General features: G+C 44.5%; 1 protein-coding gene across 1 annotated transcript in view; it reads left to right on the top strand.

Annotated features, from left to right (window-relative positions):
* The first annotated feature begins 647 nt into the window (after positions 1 to 647).
* LOC115462644 overlaps positions 648 to 18,695 on the top strand; it is a 248,980-nt gene continuing 230,932 nt past the window's right edge. Inside the window, exons 1-2 of the mRNA XM_030192642.1 lie at positions 648 to 732; positions 826 to 899. Coding sequence (XP_030048502.1) covers positions 712 to 732; positions 826 to 899 — 95 coding nt within the window. The 5' untranslated portion in view covers positions 648 to 711. The remainder of the gene's footprint in view (positions 733 to 825; positions 900 to 18,695) is intronic.

Below are 18,695 nucleotides of genomic sequence, written 5' to 3'. Positions count from 1 at the left end.
TCTCCTCTGGTGTGTTTTCTGAGGGCTCCTTGCCAAGTCAGTCTATCACACACTGTCACTGTTGGAATTATTTAAACTGATCTCCTATCTTTCTCCTGTACCACTGAGGGCAGCTAATTAAATCTGGAACATTGTCAACAGTGATCTCAAACACTAGTCTGATTGGTCCATATCAATTAGGATGTCACAAATGACATCATGCACACATATCACCAAGTAGCCACTATTTAACTTGTAACACATTTTAAAACACGTTTACACTGAGGGTTTCCGGAGAAATGCAGAGGGGCTGTTTGTAGCATTTCAAAAGCAGCAGCTTAGAAGTTCCATTAATGAGTGACACAGGACTTATATTATTGCGCTTCAAAATTGCTTGCATCTTTATATGGAGGGAGTGGAGAGGTTTTCTCTGTGGACAAATTCTGGTGAATCAAATAACAGTGATTTTTGTCCACAAGTTTCGCAATAATGTGGTTAGCAATGACTGCAGAGTTCCCATGAGGACTGTCTTCACTACACTGCAAGAAAAGGAAAGCTGTCACTTGAGCTGAAAGGTACCCCCCTCCCCCAAAGCAGCAGGAGGAGGTGAGGTGAGGCATGATAGAACTCCTCCTTCCCTCCCCATTCCTGTTATCACAGGAGGGAGAAAACAATTTCCTAGCAACTTAGTGTTGTTAACATAACAGTGTAGTACTGACAGAAAAGAATAAAATGACTATGGTCCAAGTCAGAGTAAGTATTTGCTACCTTGCAGATGTTGACTATAAATCATTGAATCACCTATTCACTGAACGCTTAACAATGTTCTTTATTTTCACCTTTTAGAGACAGGACCGGAGGTTCTGTGCAATCGCAAACTCTATCAAACATGTCTGTGGAATACTTCTATCGATGAAAAGGTAACATTTCCTATTTCACAAGGCACCGAAAATGTTTCACCCCCCCCCCCCCATTCATTCAAATGTAGAAGCATGCACTAGTTTAACCAGCTTGTATTTTGAGGTACATTCTTTATTCTAGGAGAGCTCCACAGATCTGCAAATAACACTGTGTTCAGTACTAGTTATAATTATATAGTCACTGTATTTTGATTGGCTTTGTTTGAAACTTTCACTGAATATGCTTAAGTAGAGGAGTGTGGTAGCCATGTTAGTCCACTCTTAAGGTTATCAATAGAAATCAAACAAAATAAAACATGGAAAAGAAAATAAGATAATACCTTTTTTATTGGACATAACTTAATACATTTCTTGATTAGCTTTCGAAGGTTGCCCTTCTTCGTCAGATCGGAAATAAGCAAATGTGCTAGCTGACAGTGTATATAAGTGAAAACATTCAAGCATTACTATGACAGTCTGACAGGGTGGGAGGATGGGGGTGGGTAGGAGGTATGCATGGGGACATCAAAGCATATCATTGATATTCTAACAGGATGGGTATGGATAGGTGAGGGGTGGGGTGATCAACAGAGAAAAACAGCTTTATGGTTTATAATGGGCTAGGAACCCCAGATCCTTGTTAAGTCCTTTCTGTTGGGTGTTAAAATATTCAATCATTCTGACTTCAAAGGTCTTACGTTCTTGTATGGTTTTAAAGTTACCTTTCAGGATTCTAACTGTGAAGTCACTGGTACAGTGTCCTGGTCCTGTAAAATGCTGACCAACAGGGGTGGGAGCCCTACTGGCACCAGTATTGTTCATGTGATGTCTATGTAAATTGAATCTTGTCTTAAGCATCTGGCCTGTTTCTCCAATATAGCATCCTTTGTTACATTTTTTACACTGAATGATATATACCACATTGGAAGATGAGCATGTGAAAGATTCCTTTATGTTGAATATCTTTCCTTTGTGGATGACTGTGGGGTCCTGTGAAATATTTTGGCATAGTTTGCAACTGGATAAATTACAGGGAAGTGTGCCCTTCTGTTCCTTTTCAGTCTGTGATGGAAGTTTACTTCTGATTAGCTTGTGTTTTAAGTTGGTTGGCTGTCGGAAGGCCAGTACTGGTGGGGATGGGAATATCTCTTTCAGTAATTCATCCTCCTGGAGTATAGGTTGTAGATCTCTTATGATTTTCCTCAGTTTTTCCAGCTCTGGATTGTATGTCACTACAAGGGGGATTCTGTCTGTGGATGTTGTCTCCTTGTACTGTAGCAGATTCTCCCTGGGTATTTTGAGGGAGGAGGCAATATTCTTGGAGATTATTTTGGGGTTGTAGCCTTTCTGTTTGAAGGATGCAGTCAGGCTTTTAAGGTGTCTGTCTCTGTCCCCTGGGTCAGAGCAGATATGATGGTATCTTGTGGCTTGGCTGTAAATGATGGATCTTTTTGTATGTGAAGGATGGAAGCTGGAGTTGTGGAGATAGCTGCATCTGTCTGTGGGTTTCTTGCATATAGATGTTTGTATACAGCCATCACTGATTGAGACCGTGGTGTCCAAAAAATTGACTTTTTCTGGGGAGTAGTCAATTTTGAATCTGATTGTAGGATGGTATGTATTGAAGGCAGAATAAAATTGTTTCAGAGTTTCTTCACCCTCCGTCCAAATCATAAAAATGTCATCGATGTACCGGTAGTATTTTAGAGGTTTGGTCTGGTGTGTATTCAGAAATGTCTCTTCCAGCTCAGCCATAAAAAGGTTGGCATATTGGGGTGCTGTCCTGGTGCCCATCACAGTGCCCATTATTTGTAGATAGATATCATTGTTAAAGCGGAAGTAGTTGTGAGTTAAAATGAATTTGATTAATTTTGTAATAGTTTCTGGTGAGTATTGATGGTCCAGTGTGGATTTTTTTAGGAGTCTTCCACATGCAGCTATGCCATCCGCATGTGGAATGTTGCTGTATAGTGATTCTACATCCATCATGACCAGAAGGGTGTTAGGTGGTAGTTGCTTGATATTTTTCAATTTATTCAGAAAGTCTGTGGTGTCTTGTATGAAGCTGTTAGTTTTGTGTACGAGAGGTTTCAGAATTCCCTCTATGAATCCAGATATTTCTTCTGTGAGTGTGCCAATACCTGATATGATTGGTCTGCCAGGGTTTCCTGGTTTGTGGATCTTGGGTAGCATGTAGAATGTGCCCACAGAAGGCTGGTTTGGTATGAGTTTCTTCAGTGAGGTTGCGCTTGTGTAGGAAATGTTTTGATAAGGTCTTTCAGCTGTTTTGTGTAATCCTGTGTGGGGTCCTCAGTTAGTTTCCTGTAGTATTTATTGTCTGAGAGCTGTCTGTGCCCCTCTTCAATGTATTTTTGTATGTCCATAATTACCACTGTGCCTCCTTTGTCTGCGGGTTTGATGATAATGCGTTCGTTAGTTTGTAGGGTTCTTATGGCTGCTCTTTCTGGTGGGATAAGATTGTACAGGATTCTCTTTTGTTTGTTGGAAAGTTGGGATTTCACCCTATGTCTGAAACTTTCTATGTAATTATCCAGCTTGTAGTTTTGTCCCTCCTGTGGGGTGAAATAAGTGTTCTTTTGTTTAAGACTGTATTCCGGTCTGTTTGGTGTCCCTTTTTTATAGAAATGTGTTTTAAGGCGCATTTTTCTAAAGAATTCTTCTAGGTCTGAATATAGTTGGATTTCATCTAGTTTACTGGATGGGCAAAATGAGAGCCCTTTGGAGAGCACAGAGACCTCATGCTGTGATAATTGATGGTTCGAGAGGTTTATTATCCCCATTTGGTTTGCATCTGTAAAGGTGTGATCAGTATTCCCTGGTTTGCTTGGGCTCTGATTTTCACATGTGTATCCAAGTGTCTCCAAGGTGTCTGGGGATGTTGGTTCTGCAGAGCTGTAGCTATTCAAGGATAAGCAGTTTCTCTCGCTTTGATTTTGCAGGAGAGAATATAGCTTTATTTCTTTTTTGCGGATAGCAATGTATTGTTTTTCTCCTTGGATGTTATGTAGGTCCTCTTTAAGTTGGTTCACAAGGTGTGGATGTAATTCCTCCATGTTCCTTATGATTACATCCCTTTGGGTTTGTATTATTCTTTTTTTCTTGGAGTTGATATATAAGTTCATTTCTTAGTTTCTAACTAGTGCGTTTGCAGAGTTTCTCTGCATAGTCAGAATTGTAAGTAGTAGCCAAAGGATTTTTGATCCTCAGTCCTTTGGGAATGATGTCATTCTTCTTGCAGATTGTCAGAAAGTACAGATGACTGTTCACTTTTGTTTCTTTTTCCAAAAGTTTGTTCATTTGCTTTTTCATGCGGCTGTATGCGGTATCTTCCATCTTAAGTAGAGGAGTGTGGTAGCCGTGTTAGTCCACTCTTAAGGTTATCAATAGAAATCAAACAAAATAAAACATGGAAAAGAAAATAAGATGATACCTTTTTTATCGGACATAACTTAATACATTTCTTGATTAGCTTTCGAAGGTTGCCCTTCTTCGTCAGATCGGAAATAAGCAAATGTGCTAACTGACAGTGTATATAAGTTAAAACATTCAAGCATTACTATGACAGTCTGACAGGGTGGGAGGATGGGGGTGGGTAGGATGTATGCATGGGGACATCAAAGCATAGCATTGATATTCTAACAGGATGGGTGTGGATAGGTGAGGGGTGGGGTGATCAACAGAGAAATACAGCTTTATGGTTTATAATGGGCTAGGAACCCCAGATCCTTGTTAAGTCCTTTCTGTTGAATATGCTGAATATGCTGAAAGCTGCTATATACATATACTGTTGCTTATACGCAACAACTGTTGAGAAACAGTTTATTTATTTCAGATATTTAAAATATACATACCGTATTTTTCGGACTATAAGATGCACTTTTTCCCCCCAAAATTTGGGAGAAAAATGGGGGGTGCGTCTTATAGTCCGAAGGTAGAGATTTGGCTGGCTGGCAGGCCGGCAGGCAGGCCGCCTGCCCTCCCTTCGAGTTCGGGATCGCCCTCCCCCTGGCCCTGTCACCACTTCTCCCCTTACTCACGCGATCTTTTCTGGTGGTCTAATGATGTCGGGGCAGGAAAGAGCCCCCTCTTTCCTGCCCAGCGCGCTGCTCTCCATCCTCCTGTATGCAGCCTGACGGTCTTGGCGAGATTCAAAATGGCCGCCGAGACTTCAATTCTCGGCGGCCATTTTGAATCTCGCCGAGACCGTCAGGCAGCAATGCATACAGGAGGATGGAGAGCAGCGCGCTGGGCAGGAAAGAGGGAGCTCTTTCCTGCCCCGACGTCACTAGACCACCAGGGAAGATCACGTGAGTAAGGGGAGAGGTGGTGACAGGGCCGGGGAGGGGGGAGGAGGTAACCCTGAGGGCGATCCCAAACTTGGAGGGAGGGTTTCGGACAAGACGCACCGGAGCACCTAGGTTTTAGAGGAGGGAAAAAGCAAATTTTTTTTCCTATTTCCCTCCTCTAAAACCTAGGTGCGTCTTATGGTCCGGTGCGTCTTATAGTCCGAAAAATACGGTAATCATTTTGCTTCTACTAATAAGTGCACTTTTTAATATACAGCTTAGTAATGTAGTAGCATTTAAAACATCCAACAGATACTGGGGGCAGTTTTCAAAAAATTGGACCTATGTGGAAACTCTTGGGTGCTTTTCACTCACAGAAGCAGGGAAAGTATGCTCCTTTCACCTCCAGGGAGGAAGGGATTCTCTTGGTTGGACCCTTCTTGGGGAGGAAGACAAAGGTCTTCCCTGAACTATAGTTCAGGAATCAATAAGAGGGGGAACAATTCTAGACCTAGTCTTTAATGGAGCGCATAATCTGGTGTAGGAGGTAATGCTTAAGTAAGGGAGTGGTATGATTGTATCGGTCAGCACAACAACGTGAACTGCAATATTTTGCAAGGTTTGCAGTTTCTTTATGGTTGATTGTGGTAGGCCAGTGTAGATGGCATTGCAATAATCCAGATGAGATGTGAAAAAGGATAATATAAGGGCATGCAACTGGTTTTGGTCAAAAATATGCTGAATAGTTCTTAATCTCTGAAAGTTTAGAAAATTAGTTTTTGCTAAGGATGAAATGTGTGGTAAAAAAAAGATAAGGATGAGTCCAGTCTGACTTCAAGGTATCGAAAGTTTGGAAGAGGAATGATGAAAGTTCCGAACAGGTGTACAGGGACCGATGGTGGTGTTAGTGCTCCGGTCTGGGCTTCCAGGATGGTATTTTTGAATAGCATCCATGCCTGATGTAAATTTTTGATCTTTGCAGCTGCTCCTCCTCCAAGTTTAAGGAAGGCCAAATGATAGCTGGCATGGTTAAAAAGTGAGGTGAACGAAACTATTAGAGCTAAAAGAAAATTCTTCAGAAAATGGAAGAAGGATCTGACTGAAAATAATAGGAAACAACACAAGGAATGTCAAGTCAAATGCAAAGCACTGATAAGAAAGGCAAAGAGAGACTTTGAAGAGAAGATTGTGTTGGAGGCAAAAACACATAGTAAAAACTTTTTTTTTTAGGTATATTAGAAGCAAGAAGCCAGTAAAAGAATCAGTTGGACTACTGGATGACAAAGGGATAAAAGGGGCATTCAGGGAAGACAAGCTCAAAGCAGAGAGATTAAATGAATTCTTTGCTATGGTTTTCACTGAGGAAGATGTGGAAAAGATACCAGCGCCAGAAATGGGATTCAGTGCTGATGAGTCAGAGAAACTGAAACAAAGTGGTGTAAACCTGGAAGATGTAATGGGGCAATTTGACAGATTGAAGAGTAGCAAATCACCTAGACTTGATGGTATACATCTCAGAGTACTGATAGAATTGAAAAATTAACTTGCAGAGCTATTGTTAGTAATATGTAATTAATCTTTAAAATCAAGCATGGTAGTGGAAGTTTGGAGGGTAGCCAATGTAATGCCAATTTTTAAAAAGGGTTCCAGAGATTTATCCAGGAAATTATAGACCTGTGAGCCTGACATTGGTATTGGGCAAAATGGTAGAGACTATTATAAAGAAAAAAATTACAGAACATATACATAAGCACGGGTTGATGAGACAAAACCAATATGGATTTAGTCCATATTGGTTTTGTCTCATCAACCCATGCTTATGATTTAGTCAAGAGAAATCTTGCCTCACCAATCTACTACATTTCATCGAACAGTTGAATAAACGTGGATAAAGGTGAGCCAGTCAACATTATATATCTGGATTTTCAAAAGGCATTTGACAAAGTACCTCATGAAGGACTCCTGAGGAAATTAGAGATAATGTCTTATTGTGGATTAAAAACTGGTTAAAAGATATTCTAAATGGAGAAGGGTAGATAGTGGGGTTTGCCAGGGGTCTGTGCTGGGACCGCTGCTTTTTACCATATTATTTAATAATCTGTTTATTAAATAGCAAAGCACAAATACAAAATGCAAAACAACTGACTCATACATCTTACAAAAGAGGATGAACAGCATTCCCCCTTCTTACACAAACACCAGAGCTCCCTCCCCTTGACAGACCAAACAGAGCTTGGGGCCTTGGTTCTTATGACCCCAAACATAATGTTCACCAAGAAATCTCCCCCCTCCCCCACCCCCTTACAAACTACGAAGGCATCTGAGATAGAGTTTGCATGATATTCAAAACCTGACTATGGGCTCTTACCAAAATGGAATATAAATATGGTTCCCAGATGGATAAGAACTTCTTTTGTCACTTCCAGTGTGTCTTTGCTCCATAGGATTCTCATAGCATCAAGGCATTAAATTTATTATGCCAATACCAGAATGTTGGAGGTGCATCCATCAGCCAATGATTTAAGATACATTTCTTACCCACTACATATGCTTTACCCCAAAATATACATTCACCCACAGTCCTGGCTCCCAGGGATGAGCTTTTGTTAAAAATAATCCTTTCCACCAGATGTCTAATAGGATGTCCCACCAGGCACTGCAATAGTTGAGAAGAGCCACCCAGAACGCTTGTATTTGAGGACACTACCATATACCATGGAAAAATATATTATCTTGATTTTTACACTTCATACAGAACGGGGTGTCTACACAACCTACATAAAAAGCCCACTCCTGGGAAAAATAAGCCTGATGAAGTACTCTGTATTGGCATTATTTTAATTTTGCACTGTGTACTAGAGCAGGGATGGACTGAAACAAAAGCAAATCGATGGTAATATTAAGTGGACGCCCCACATCTCGAGTCCAAGCCTCCAGAAGAGAAGCATAATTAGGGGCGGGCTGCATTTCATCTAAGGCTTTCTTAAACCAGGAAACTGAAATTTGACTTGCAGCATCACTTTCCAGAAACTATCACAAATGGCTGCCAAACTGAGATGCCAAACTATCCGTGGACAGTCTCTTAAATAATGTGAAAGTTGCAGGTATGTAAATCTATCTGCCATGCCCAAAGAACAACGCTGACACAAATCTGAATAAGACAAAAAAGAGCCATCTTCTCAGGTCATATGTTCTAATGTGACATCCAATTGCAGTCTACCTAATTCTTTAAAAACCACGTTTTCCAGGATTGTTAAGCCCATTTACATTCCAGGTCCCAACCAGTATTTTATCCCCTCTCCTGCCCCTTTTCACCCCCACATTCTGAACAGAACTTCCCGCAGAGTTAAAACCCACCATTAGCCCGTTCTGTTGACCTTTACCTGTCCATTGACCCTGAACCGCATCCCCACCCCTATCCACCCCAACCCTCCCCATCAAAACTGCTGATCTCTTCCCTGGAGTGGAATGGGTAGACATGAATAGTTTGTTTACTCTTTCCAATAATACTAGGACTAGGGGGCATGCGATGAAGCTACAAAGTAGTAAATTTAAAATGAATAGGAGAAAATCTTTCTTCACTCAACATGTAATTCAACTCTGGAATTCATTGCCGGAAAATGTGGTAAAGGCATTTAGCTTAGCAGAGTTTTAAAAAGGTTTGGACGGCTTCCTAAAAGAAAAGTCCTTAGACCATTATTAAATTGAACTTGGGGAAAATCCACTATTTCTGGGATAAGCAGCATAAAATGTTTTGTACTTTTTGGGGGGATCTTGCCAGGTATTTGTGACCTGGATTGGCCACTGTTGGAAACAGGATGCTGGGCTTGATGGACCTTTGGTCTGTCCTAGTATGGCAATACTTATGTACTATTGGATCAGTCAACCCCAGAGGAATCAACCCACTCTCTAGAAGGCATGCTTCCCCCCCCCCCCCCATAATTCCTGAATCACCCACATTTGCATGCCAATCTCATAACTCTCCCATCATCTAAGAAATCACATTCATACATTTAGCACCCCCCCCCCCCCATCTGTTCCATACACTCACCCCATGCATCGCGAAGCATCAAGCATTCCAGTACTATTTTTAGTTTCAACCCCAAGACATCAAGTTCAATTACAGGCAGTCCTCTTCCTTACAGCAATCAAAACCCCCATTCTCTCCACCTAGGGGCTCAATCTCTGGGGAACAGCGGTCAGCGCAGGTGAAATTCGGGGTTGTCTGGCTGTCAAGCAGAACCTGGTCCGAGTACCGGGCTCAGCAGCGCTCTACTTGGTACAAGAACTCACAAGTCTGACAGTAAGCCGAAGCCATGAGTTCGCCGGATAAACCTGACCTGTCTGAGTTGGCCCAGGTTCTTCAGCAGCAACAGGCCCAGCTAAACCATTTGTCCGGAGTTCTACAGGATGTGTGTTCCCAGATGTCAACCCTTCAATCCCAATGACAGCCTCCTGCTGCATCGTCCAGATCCGTGATACCTACTCCAGGATTGCAGCTTCCCGTGCCTCATCGATTTGACGGCATCCCTTCTGCTTGCTGAGGGTTCTTCAACCAATGTCTTATGCTGTTTGATATGCAACCGGCAGCCTTTTCTACAGATAGACTCAAAATAACCTATATCATCTCTCCGGACTCACCTTGGCTTGGGCCTCTCCTCTCTGGGAGCAATGGGACTCTTTACTCACTGACCTTGGAGAATTTCTTCACCGCTTCCGGTTAGTTTTTGATGTGCTGGGATGGCCCTCCTCTGCAGCTGCAGAACTTCTATGAATTCAACAAGGCAATTGTTCTGTTGGTGCCTATGCCGTTCGCTTTCGAACCCTAGCTTCATAGGTAAGATGGAACCAAGAGGCCTTTACGGCCATTTTCTGGCAAGGACTCAACGACCAGATCAAAGATGAACTGGTTGGCTGGGAACTTCCGAATGCTTTGGATGCTCTGATCATCCTCTGCGTCCGTATTGCCGTACGGTTTCAAGAAAGGTCACTGGAATGCTCTACTCAGCGCCACTCTCAGGGACCATATCCTCAGACGCTACTCCCTTCTGCTCCCAAAGGTGTGGCAAGCTCTACTTCTGGAGTCCCTGAAGAGCCAATAGTTATCGGACGGCATCGCCTCTCTGAGAAGGAGAGGGCTCACCGTCGGGACAATCAACTTTGCCTCTACTGTGGGCAGGCTGGCCACTTCCTAAGACATTGTGCGAATAAACCGGGAAATGCCTAGACCCAGGGTCACTGAAGGGGGTGGCTCTGGGTTGTTTTTGCCTCTTCCAGATAACCTTGTTTCTGTTCCAATCTCCTTGCATTGGAAAGAATTTTTGTGTTAGCACCAAGGCTTTGATCGATTCAGGAGCAGGAGGAAATTTTATTGACGCTGGTCTCCTGAACCAACTAGGAGCTCCTTCAATTCCTTGCAAACCTACGCTACAAGTGACCTCCATTCAAGGTTTAACTCTTCCCTACTCCATCATTCACGTTGCTCAGCCCATGCAGATGCAAGTTGGAATTTTACATAAGGAGGAGAGTAAATTTCTGGTGCTTCCCCGGGCCATTCATCCCGTTATTTTGGGCCTACCCTGGTTACGACAACATGCACCATGTATCAATTGGACTACTAGTGATATCGGCAGTTGAAGTTCTCAATGTTTCGCTACATGTCTCACACCGGTGGTGCCATCGCCGAGGACTATTGCTGCCTCCCCGGGGGTCTTGTGCTCGTGTGATACTTCTCTCCCTAAGGAATACCATGATTTTCAAGACGTCTTTAATGTTCAGGAGGCGGACTCCCTTCCTCCACATCGCCCTTGCCCATGAGACCCCCAGGTCATAAGACCCCAATACCTGAAGGTAGCACCAAACTGTTGGACATAGCTTTGCTAAGAGCAACTGGCAAAAGTGCTGAATCTTGTTGGCCCTCTCCTCAGCAACTGCATCTCCTGGAGGGTTCAAACTGTGTTTCCAGATAATTCATGAACTAGGATGGAACCAAGTAGCTCTTGGTCAGATTTACCACCCAGCTGAGACACTCAGGGTGCTATATCATTCAAGGCACTGCCTGTCAGCATTCTTCATAATTTTCTCAGATCAGCCAATCATCTAGGTAGGGGTGGACCACCACCCTTTCCTTGCACAGAGTGGCCACCACTATATCTATAACCTTGGTAAAGATCCTGCGTGCTGACGCCATCCCAAATGGAAGAGCCCTAAACTGAAAGCATTGGGACAAGATCACAAAATGGAGGAGCTGATAAAAACTATCCCTTGTGGACTGCCACTATAACCATGAGATGTGTCTCCATTTGGAAATAAGGACACTGAGAGCATGATTAATTCTCTTCAAATTGAGAATAGGGTAGAAAGAACAAACCTTTTTTTGGCAATACAAATTAGATTGAGTACTAGCCCTTTCCCCACTCTTCTGGGGCTACTGGAGCAATCACTTCAAACTGAAGGAGGCAAGCTATCTTTTGAACTGCTTAGTGTTTCACCTCTCCTCTGCTAAGGGGCTCCATAAAGGTGTCTTAAAACTAGGCCCCAAATCTGCGGAGTGTACCCAAGCAGGACTATTTTGAGGATCCACTGAACAAAGGTGACTTGGACTCGCTTGAGATACAACCAGGACAAGCATCCTCCCACCAGCACTACTACTGAACAAGTCCTCCACTCCTCATTGGGAGAAACCACCTCCACCAGCACTGCTGGAAGTACAGTCCTTGGCTTTTTGAAAGGATCAAAAAGGCCAAGAATGCCCCTTCAACTTGCTTGACTGGGAGCCACTGTACTATTCTGGCTTCTACTTCCTGAAGTCCTTAAACTGGAGTCTTCTGACATTCATCTGTGAGGCATGAGGTTTGTCCTCTGGGAAATGCAGTGGCTTAGCCTAGATTCTTGAACAGAATCTCCAGGTCCATGTCTAGCAGCGCAGTGAGGAATGGCAGCTAACTCAAATGAGACTTTAAAGCCAGATCTGCTGACCAATGTTGCAGCCACAAGAGCCATTGTGCCAAAATCACCAAAGCCAAGGTAATGCACATTGGCAAGAATAATCTGAATCATAGTTACCTGATGCTAGGGTCCACCTTGGGGGTCAGCACTCAAGAAAAAGATCTGGGTGTCGTTGTAGATAATGCACTGAAATCTTCTGCTCAGTGTGTGGTGGCAGCCAAAAAAGCAAAGAGGATACTAGAAATTATTAGGAAAGGGATGATGAATAAGGCGGAAAATACTATAATGCTTTTGTATTGCTCCATGGTGTGTCTGCACCTTGAGTATTGCATTCAGTCTGGTTGCCGTATCTCAAAAAAGATATAGCGGAATTAGAAAAGGTTCAAAGAAGAGCGACCAAAATGATAAAAGGAAAGGAACTCCTCTTGTATGAGGAAAGGCTAAAGAGGTTAGGGCTCTTCAACTTGGAAAAGAGATGGATGAGAGGAGATATGATTGAGGTCTACAAAATCCTGAGTGGTGTAGAGTGCATGGAAGTAAATCACTTTTTTACTCGTTTCAAAAGTACAAAGACTAGGGGACACTCAAGGAAGTTACATGGAAATACTTTTGAAACAAATAGGAGGAAGTATTTTTTCACTCAACGAATAGTTAAGCTCTGGAACTCTTTGCTGGAGGATGTGGTAACAGCGGTTAGTATATCTGGGTTTAAAAAAGGTTTGGACAAATTCCTGAAGGAAAAGTCCATAGTCTGCTATTGAGACAGACATGGGAAACAACTGCTTGCCCTGGGATTTGTAGTATAGAGTGTTGCCTCAATTTGGGTTTCTGCCAGGTACTTGTGATCTGGCTTGGCCACTGTTTGGAAAACAGGATACTGGGCTAGATGGACCATTGGTCTGACCCAGTATGGCTACTCTTATGTTCTTATGGCCATTATCCTAATGAGACTGTATACCACGTTCACCAGGAAAGCTGCTTCTGATTCCAGAGGATCCATCTCTAATCCTTCCAGAAACTGTCGAACCCACCTCAGGTGGGCCTTAGCCACATAGCCACCACACACTTCCATTTGCAATGACATAGAAGTAGTGAAGGCATGCTACAGGAGTTTCCACCTTCCTGTCCTGCGAGTATTGGAGTGCTATGCCTCCTTCTACTAGAATTGTAGTCTGCCATGTTGTGGCTATGACCAAGGTGTCCACCTTTAACATTAAATAGGGATCCTTGACTTCCTTGGAAAGCAGGTTCAGCTGGCTCAAGATCCTTGTTCCCTTCAGATCCTTCTCTGTCAACTTTTACTCTGTCATGATCGAGCACTGGAGCACCTTTTGAAGTAGAAAGGCCTTGGTAGATTTATGCAGCCATTCCAGGATGGAATTGCCCTCACTGACCTCTTCAACTAGCTTTTCCAAGATCCACATCACCTCTGGATAGCTAGCTCCTCCTTCCAAAAGAGCCTCGCCACCCCAACTCATTGTCTTCTGGAAAATGTTTTCTCTTCCCTGTCACCATTGCTACCATTAGACAACCCTTCCCTCAGGGAGTTCTGGGAGGAATACAGGCCCCCAGGACTTTCTATGATCAAAGTGGGTACTAATCTGACCTCCCACAAGGTGGACCCTGAGTAGGGATCACTGCAGTGGCGTAGCCAGACTGCCAATTTTGGGTGGGCCTGAACCCAAAGTGGGTGGGCACAAAATTTTCTCTCTACCCCCCTCCCCCAGCAAAATTTAGTCACACTTTTCAGTGAGCTTTCAGAGGCCAAAACCTCCTGCCTCAGGTCAGTATAATGCTGTTACGGTATCCTCTCCTGACCTAAGGAAGGAAGTATTGGTCTCTGAAACTTTATTAACACAGGTACTATATTACTTTATCCTAAATTAAAAATAAAATTATTTTCTTTACCTTTGTTGTATGGCCATTTACTTTTTCTCATTGTGTTGCTCCCAGTCTCTAGATTCCGCTTTCCTTCGTCTTTCTCTTGCCAGGGTTTCCTGTCCATTCATCACCTATGGCTTTTCATCTTTTCCTCACCCTTGTTCGCCACATGCCCCTTCCTCTTATTCTCCAGTCTTTCCCTACTCTGTCCTCTCCCTCTTTCCATCCAGCAGCTCCCCTCTTTCTCTCCCCTCTTTCTTTTGCATCCAGCGTCTCCTTTTTCTCCCTACCCTTCCATCCAGTGTCTTCCCTCTTTCTCTCCTTATCCTTCCACTCATCTACCCTCTCTCCTGATCCTTCCATCTAGTGTCTCTATCTCCCCTCTCCTTCTATCCAGTGCCTATCTCTCTACCCTTTTCTGTTCAGTCTCCTCTCTCTCTCCACATCCTTCTAGTTTCTCCCCTTTCTCTCTGCATCCTTTCATCCATCTCCTCTCTTTCTCTCCCTATCCTCCCATGTCCAGCAGCTCTCTTCCCTCTAGTCCCTTCTTCCTCTTCCTTCCTTGTCCAGCAGCTCTCCAGCCCCTTCCTCCTCTCCCTCCCATGTCCAGCAGCTCTCTCCCTTCCCTCTAGTCCCTTCTTCCTCCCTTGTCCAGCAGCTCTCCAGTCCCTTCCTCCTCTCCCTCCCATGTCCAGCAGCTCTCTCCCTTCCCTCTAGTCCCTTCTTCCTCCCTTGTCCAGCAGCTCTCCAGCCCCTTCCTCCTCTCCCTCCCATGTCCAGCAGCTCTCTCCCTTCCCTCTAGTCCCTTCTTCCTCCCTTGTCCAGCAGCTCTCCAGTCCCTTCTTCCTCTCCCTCCCATGTCCCAGCAGCTTCTCCCTTCCCTCCAGTCCCTTCTTCCTCTCCCTCCCATGTCCCAGCAGCTTCTCCCTTCCCTCCAGTCCCTTCTTCCTCTCCCTCCCATGTCCCAGCAGCTTCTCCCTTCCCTCCAGTCCCTTCTTCCTCTCCCTCCCATGTCCCAGCAGCTCTCTCTTCCTTCCCTTAAGTCCGTTCCTCCTCTCCCTCCCATGTCCAGCAGCTCTCTCCCTTCCCTCTAGTCCCTTCTTCCTCCCTTGTCCAGCAGCTCTCCAGTCCCTTCCTCCTCTCCCTCCCATGTCCAGCAGCTCTCTCCCTTCCCTCTAGTCCCTTCTTCCTCCCTTGTCCAGCAGCTCTCCAGTCCCTTCCTCCTCTCCCTCCCATGTCCAGTAGCTCTCTCCCTTCCCGCCAGTCCCTCCCATGTCCCAGCAGCTCTCCCTTCCCGTCAGTCCCTTCTTCCTCTTCCTCCCATGTCCCAGACGTTCTCTCCCTTCCCTCCAGTCCATTCATCCTCTCCCTCCCATGTCCCAGCAGCTTCTCCCTTCCTTCCAGTCCCTTCTTCCTCTCCCTCCCATGTCCCAGCAGCTTCTCCCTTCCCTCCAGTCCCTTCTTCCTCTTCCTCCCATGTCCCAGCAGCTCTCTCTTCCTTCCCTTAAGTCCGTTCCTCCTCTCCCTCCTATGTCCCAGCAGCTCAGCCACTTCCCCCCCCCCAGGCCAGCGAATCCACATCCTTCCCGCGCTGTCGCTGCCCTTTTGTCCCGCGGAGGCAGCGTTCAGCGTTTCCTTCCTGCCCTGTCTTCTCCCCAGGCTCCGCTGCATCGTCCCTGCAAGTGGAATCCTTTTCCTTTTCGGCCGTCGCGCTGCGCTGCCATACACGTAGGCAGCTTCGCTCCTCCCCCGCCGCATCCATTCTGGCCCTCTCTGATGCACTTCCTGTTAGGGCCGGATGATCGCGGTGGGGGAGGAGCGAAGCTGCCTGTGTGTATGGCAGCGCAGCGCGACGGCCGAAAAGGATTCCACTGGGACGATGCAGCGGAGCCTGGGGAGAACACAGTACAGGAAGTAAACGCTGAACGCTGCCACCACCGGACAAAAGGGCAGCGACAGTGTACAAAGGATGGGCGGGCCTGGAGGGAAAATGGGTGGGCCTGGGCCCGTCCAGGCCCACCCGTGGCTACGCCCCTGGATCACTGAGGCCATAAAGGAGCAGCACAAGGACCCTGAAGGGAACAGTAAACCTGAAACCTAATTTTAATGCAACCTCTCAGGGTCCAGTGATTCCCCCCCCCCCCCCCTTCTTTTCTGGCTGCCAGAAAGTTCCTCAGCTAATGCAGTCTCTCCACATGGTTACCCCAAAATGACCAGCATTCATGCATCTTTGATTGCTGGGGAAACTTCAACCTGCTCTTTCATGTAGTCTGCACTGAGTGAGCATAGAGTCCTCTCAATCATGGTACGAAGTGTTGGGATCTACACCGAAAAGGGAATCCCCAGGACAGCTACCATCGCATGTCGGCAATAGGGGCCAGCCACGGAGTTCTGATGGTGACCTCCATATCTTCCATAGTATCTGCTTCACTTCCTGGGCTCCCCCATGCTTTGGCCTGTCCTTGCCTCCAAAACTGCCCCAACCTCAGCCACCATGTTTCTTAGCTCAGAGTGTCTCTCTGATGGCTAAAAGCCCTAGCTGCCTCTGTACTTTTTTTTTTTTTTTTTTAAACAAGATTAATTTGGATGCAGCTAACCCTGCCCAATGCAGCCTAAACACAGCCTACCTGATCCCTGAAATCCTCCCTCAGCAAAGAGAAGGGGAGAGGCATGGAATATAGGGGGACCCGACTCCCAGGGTAAGTGGCCTGCTGACACTCTTTGGAAGGTGGAGGCTTGAGGGAAGATAGAGATTTACATCCAGCTCCTGTTGCAAGCTCAAACCTCACATTGCCCTTCCTTAACCAGGTAAAGACAGCCTGCAGGCTGCTGCCCTGGGAGTTAACAGTCAGATCTGATCACACCAGTCCAGCATGTGTTCACCATCTGCTGGACATTGAGCATATTGGGAGAGATCCAGTTGTAATGCTCCTTTCATAGTACATTAGCATAGTGAAAGGTTTTATGGTTCTTGCTCTTCATCTAATGGCAGGGAAACATAACCCACATGCTGGGCAGGTTTGGCTGGATAATAAGGAAGTTAACTTCAGATCAAAGTAAATGTAAACTTTAAAGTCCCATATGAAAGGAATAGTGGTTACGGCCTTTTTTTTAGAAATTGTTTTTATAGCTGCTGAAATGCATACTGACTGTGGAAGATTTTCAGACAATAGTACAATCCTGTATGTAGGCTTCAGGGACTGGATTATTGTAATACCATTTATCTGGGTTGCGCAGCTTCAACTATAAAGGGCCTGCAAATAGTACAGAATGCCAGTGCCTGTTTGGTAATGGAAACAAAATGGGCTGAATCTCTTTCCCCCAGCATGATGGTGTTAAATTGGTTTCCATTTTAGCAGAGGGTAAAATGTAAGATTTGTTCTCTGCATCTTAGAAGTTTCAAGGCAAGAGTCTGATATATCTCACAAAGACCATTAAGCCATATCCCCCTCATTCTATAAACTTGTATACAATTTTGTGACTAGTGAGCTATCAATAAAAATCAAACAAAATAAAACATGGAAAAGAAAATAAGATGATACTTTTTTATTGGACATAACTTAATACATTTCTTGATTAGCTTTCGAAGGTTGCCCTTCGTCAGATCGGAAATAAGCAAATGTGGTAGCAGATAGTATATATAAGAGAAACATCAAAGCATTACTTTGACAGTCTGACAGAGTGGGAGGGTGGGGGTATGCATGGGAACATCAAAGCATTTCATTGATATTCTAACAGGATGGTGTGGGAAGGTGAGAGGAGGGTGACTAGTGAGCAAAATTGAGTGTGTGTTATATAATAGTGCCAGTTATCATGGATATAGTGCTTAAAAATGATAACAGGTTGACAGCACTGGAAACCAAAAAGTTCATTATTTATCTATATAATGTTCACAGCCTGGGCAGTGGCAAGTCAAGCTTCCCCACATTGATTTCATAGTATTTTGACCCTGTTGTGGAGGGCCTACCTTTGCAGTTGAATGGGTAATTCAATCTCCATGCTTTTGCAATATTTGATAAGGGGTGCCTATCACTGTCAAACTGTGTTAGTGGATTTAACAGTATTGAAAACTCTCCCTGGAAATGGGACCTAAATCATGAATCCAACCTGATAAGAGGAGTTTGTATTGTAAATAAAGTTGGTTTGAAGGTGCCCCAATTAATTGCAAGGGAAAAACTCCCACCTTGTGTATAACATATATATCAAATGGAACCTCAAACCTCCATACAAGGGACCATTCCAACGGACTTTAACACACCTTGGTAGGCTCATTTTCAAAGCACTTAGCCTTCCAAAGTTCCATAGGTTTCTATGGAACTTTGGAAGGCTAAGTGCTTTGAAAATATGCCTGAAGCGCTTGTATAATAAGGAGTCCATTACTATCATAGGTTCCTCCCAAGAAGGAAAAGGAGAAAAAACCCCCAGATGTAAAAACTCAGGCTACATGAAAAAAAAAAAAACGAATGGGATGAAAAAACTCCTTCTTGTATCTACCAATTAAATGAACACCTAACCCAAATCAACCCAACCTAGGCTGGTCCCTGCCTCAAGGAACTACCTAAAGAACACTCCAGGGAGGAATACCTAAGCCCTTGTAAAATAGGAGGAAAAACTAAGGGGCAAAAATCTAACTACCCCTTAAACCTTAGATGTAATCCCCCTAAAGACCTAAAGACCTAAC

The sequence above is a fragment of the Microcaecilia unicolor genome, chromosome 2 (genome assembly GCF_901765095.1).
Source record: "Microcaecilia unicolor chromosome 2, aMicUni1.1, whole genome shotgun sequence".
In the NCBI taxonomy this organism is placed as follows: Eukaryota; Metazoa; Chordata; class Amphibia; order Gymnophiona; family Siphonopidae; genus Microcaecilia; species Microcaecilia unicolor.
Note: the sequence above shows the minus strand (reverse complement) of the source record. Positions and strands in the feature narration are given on the sequence as shown.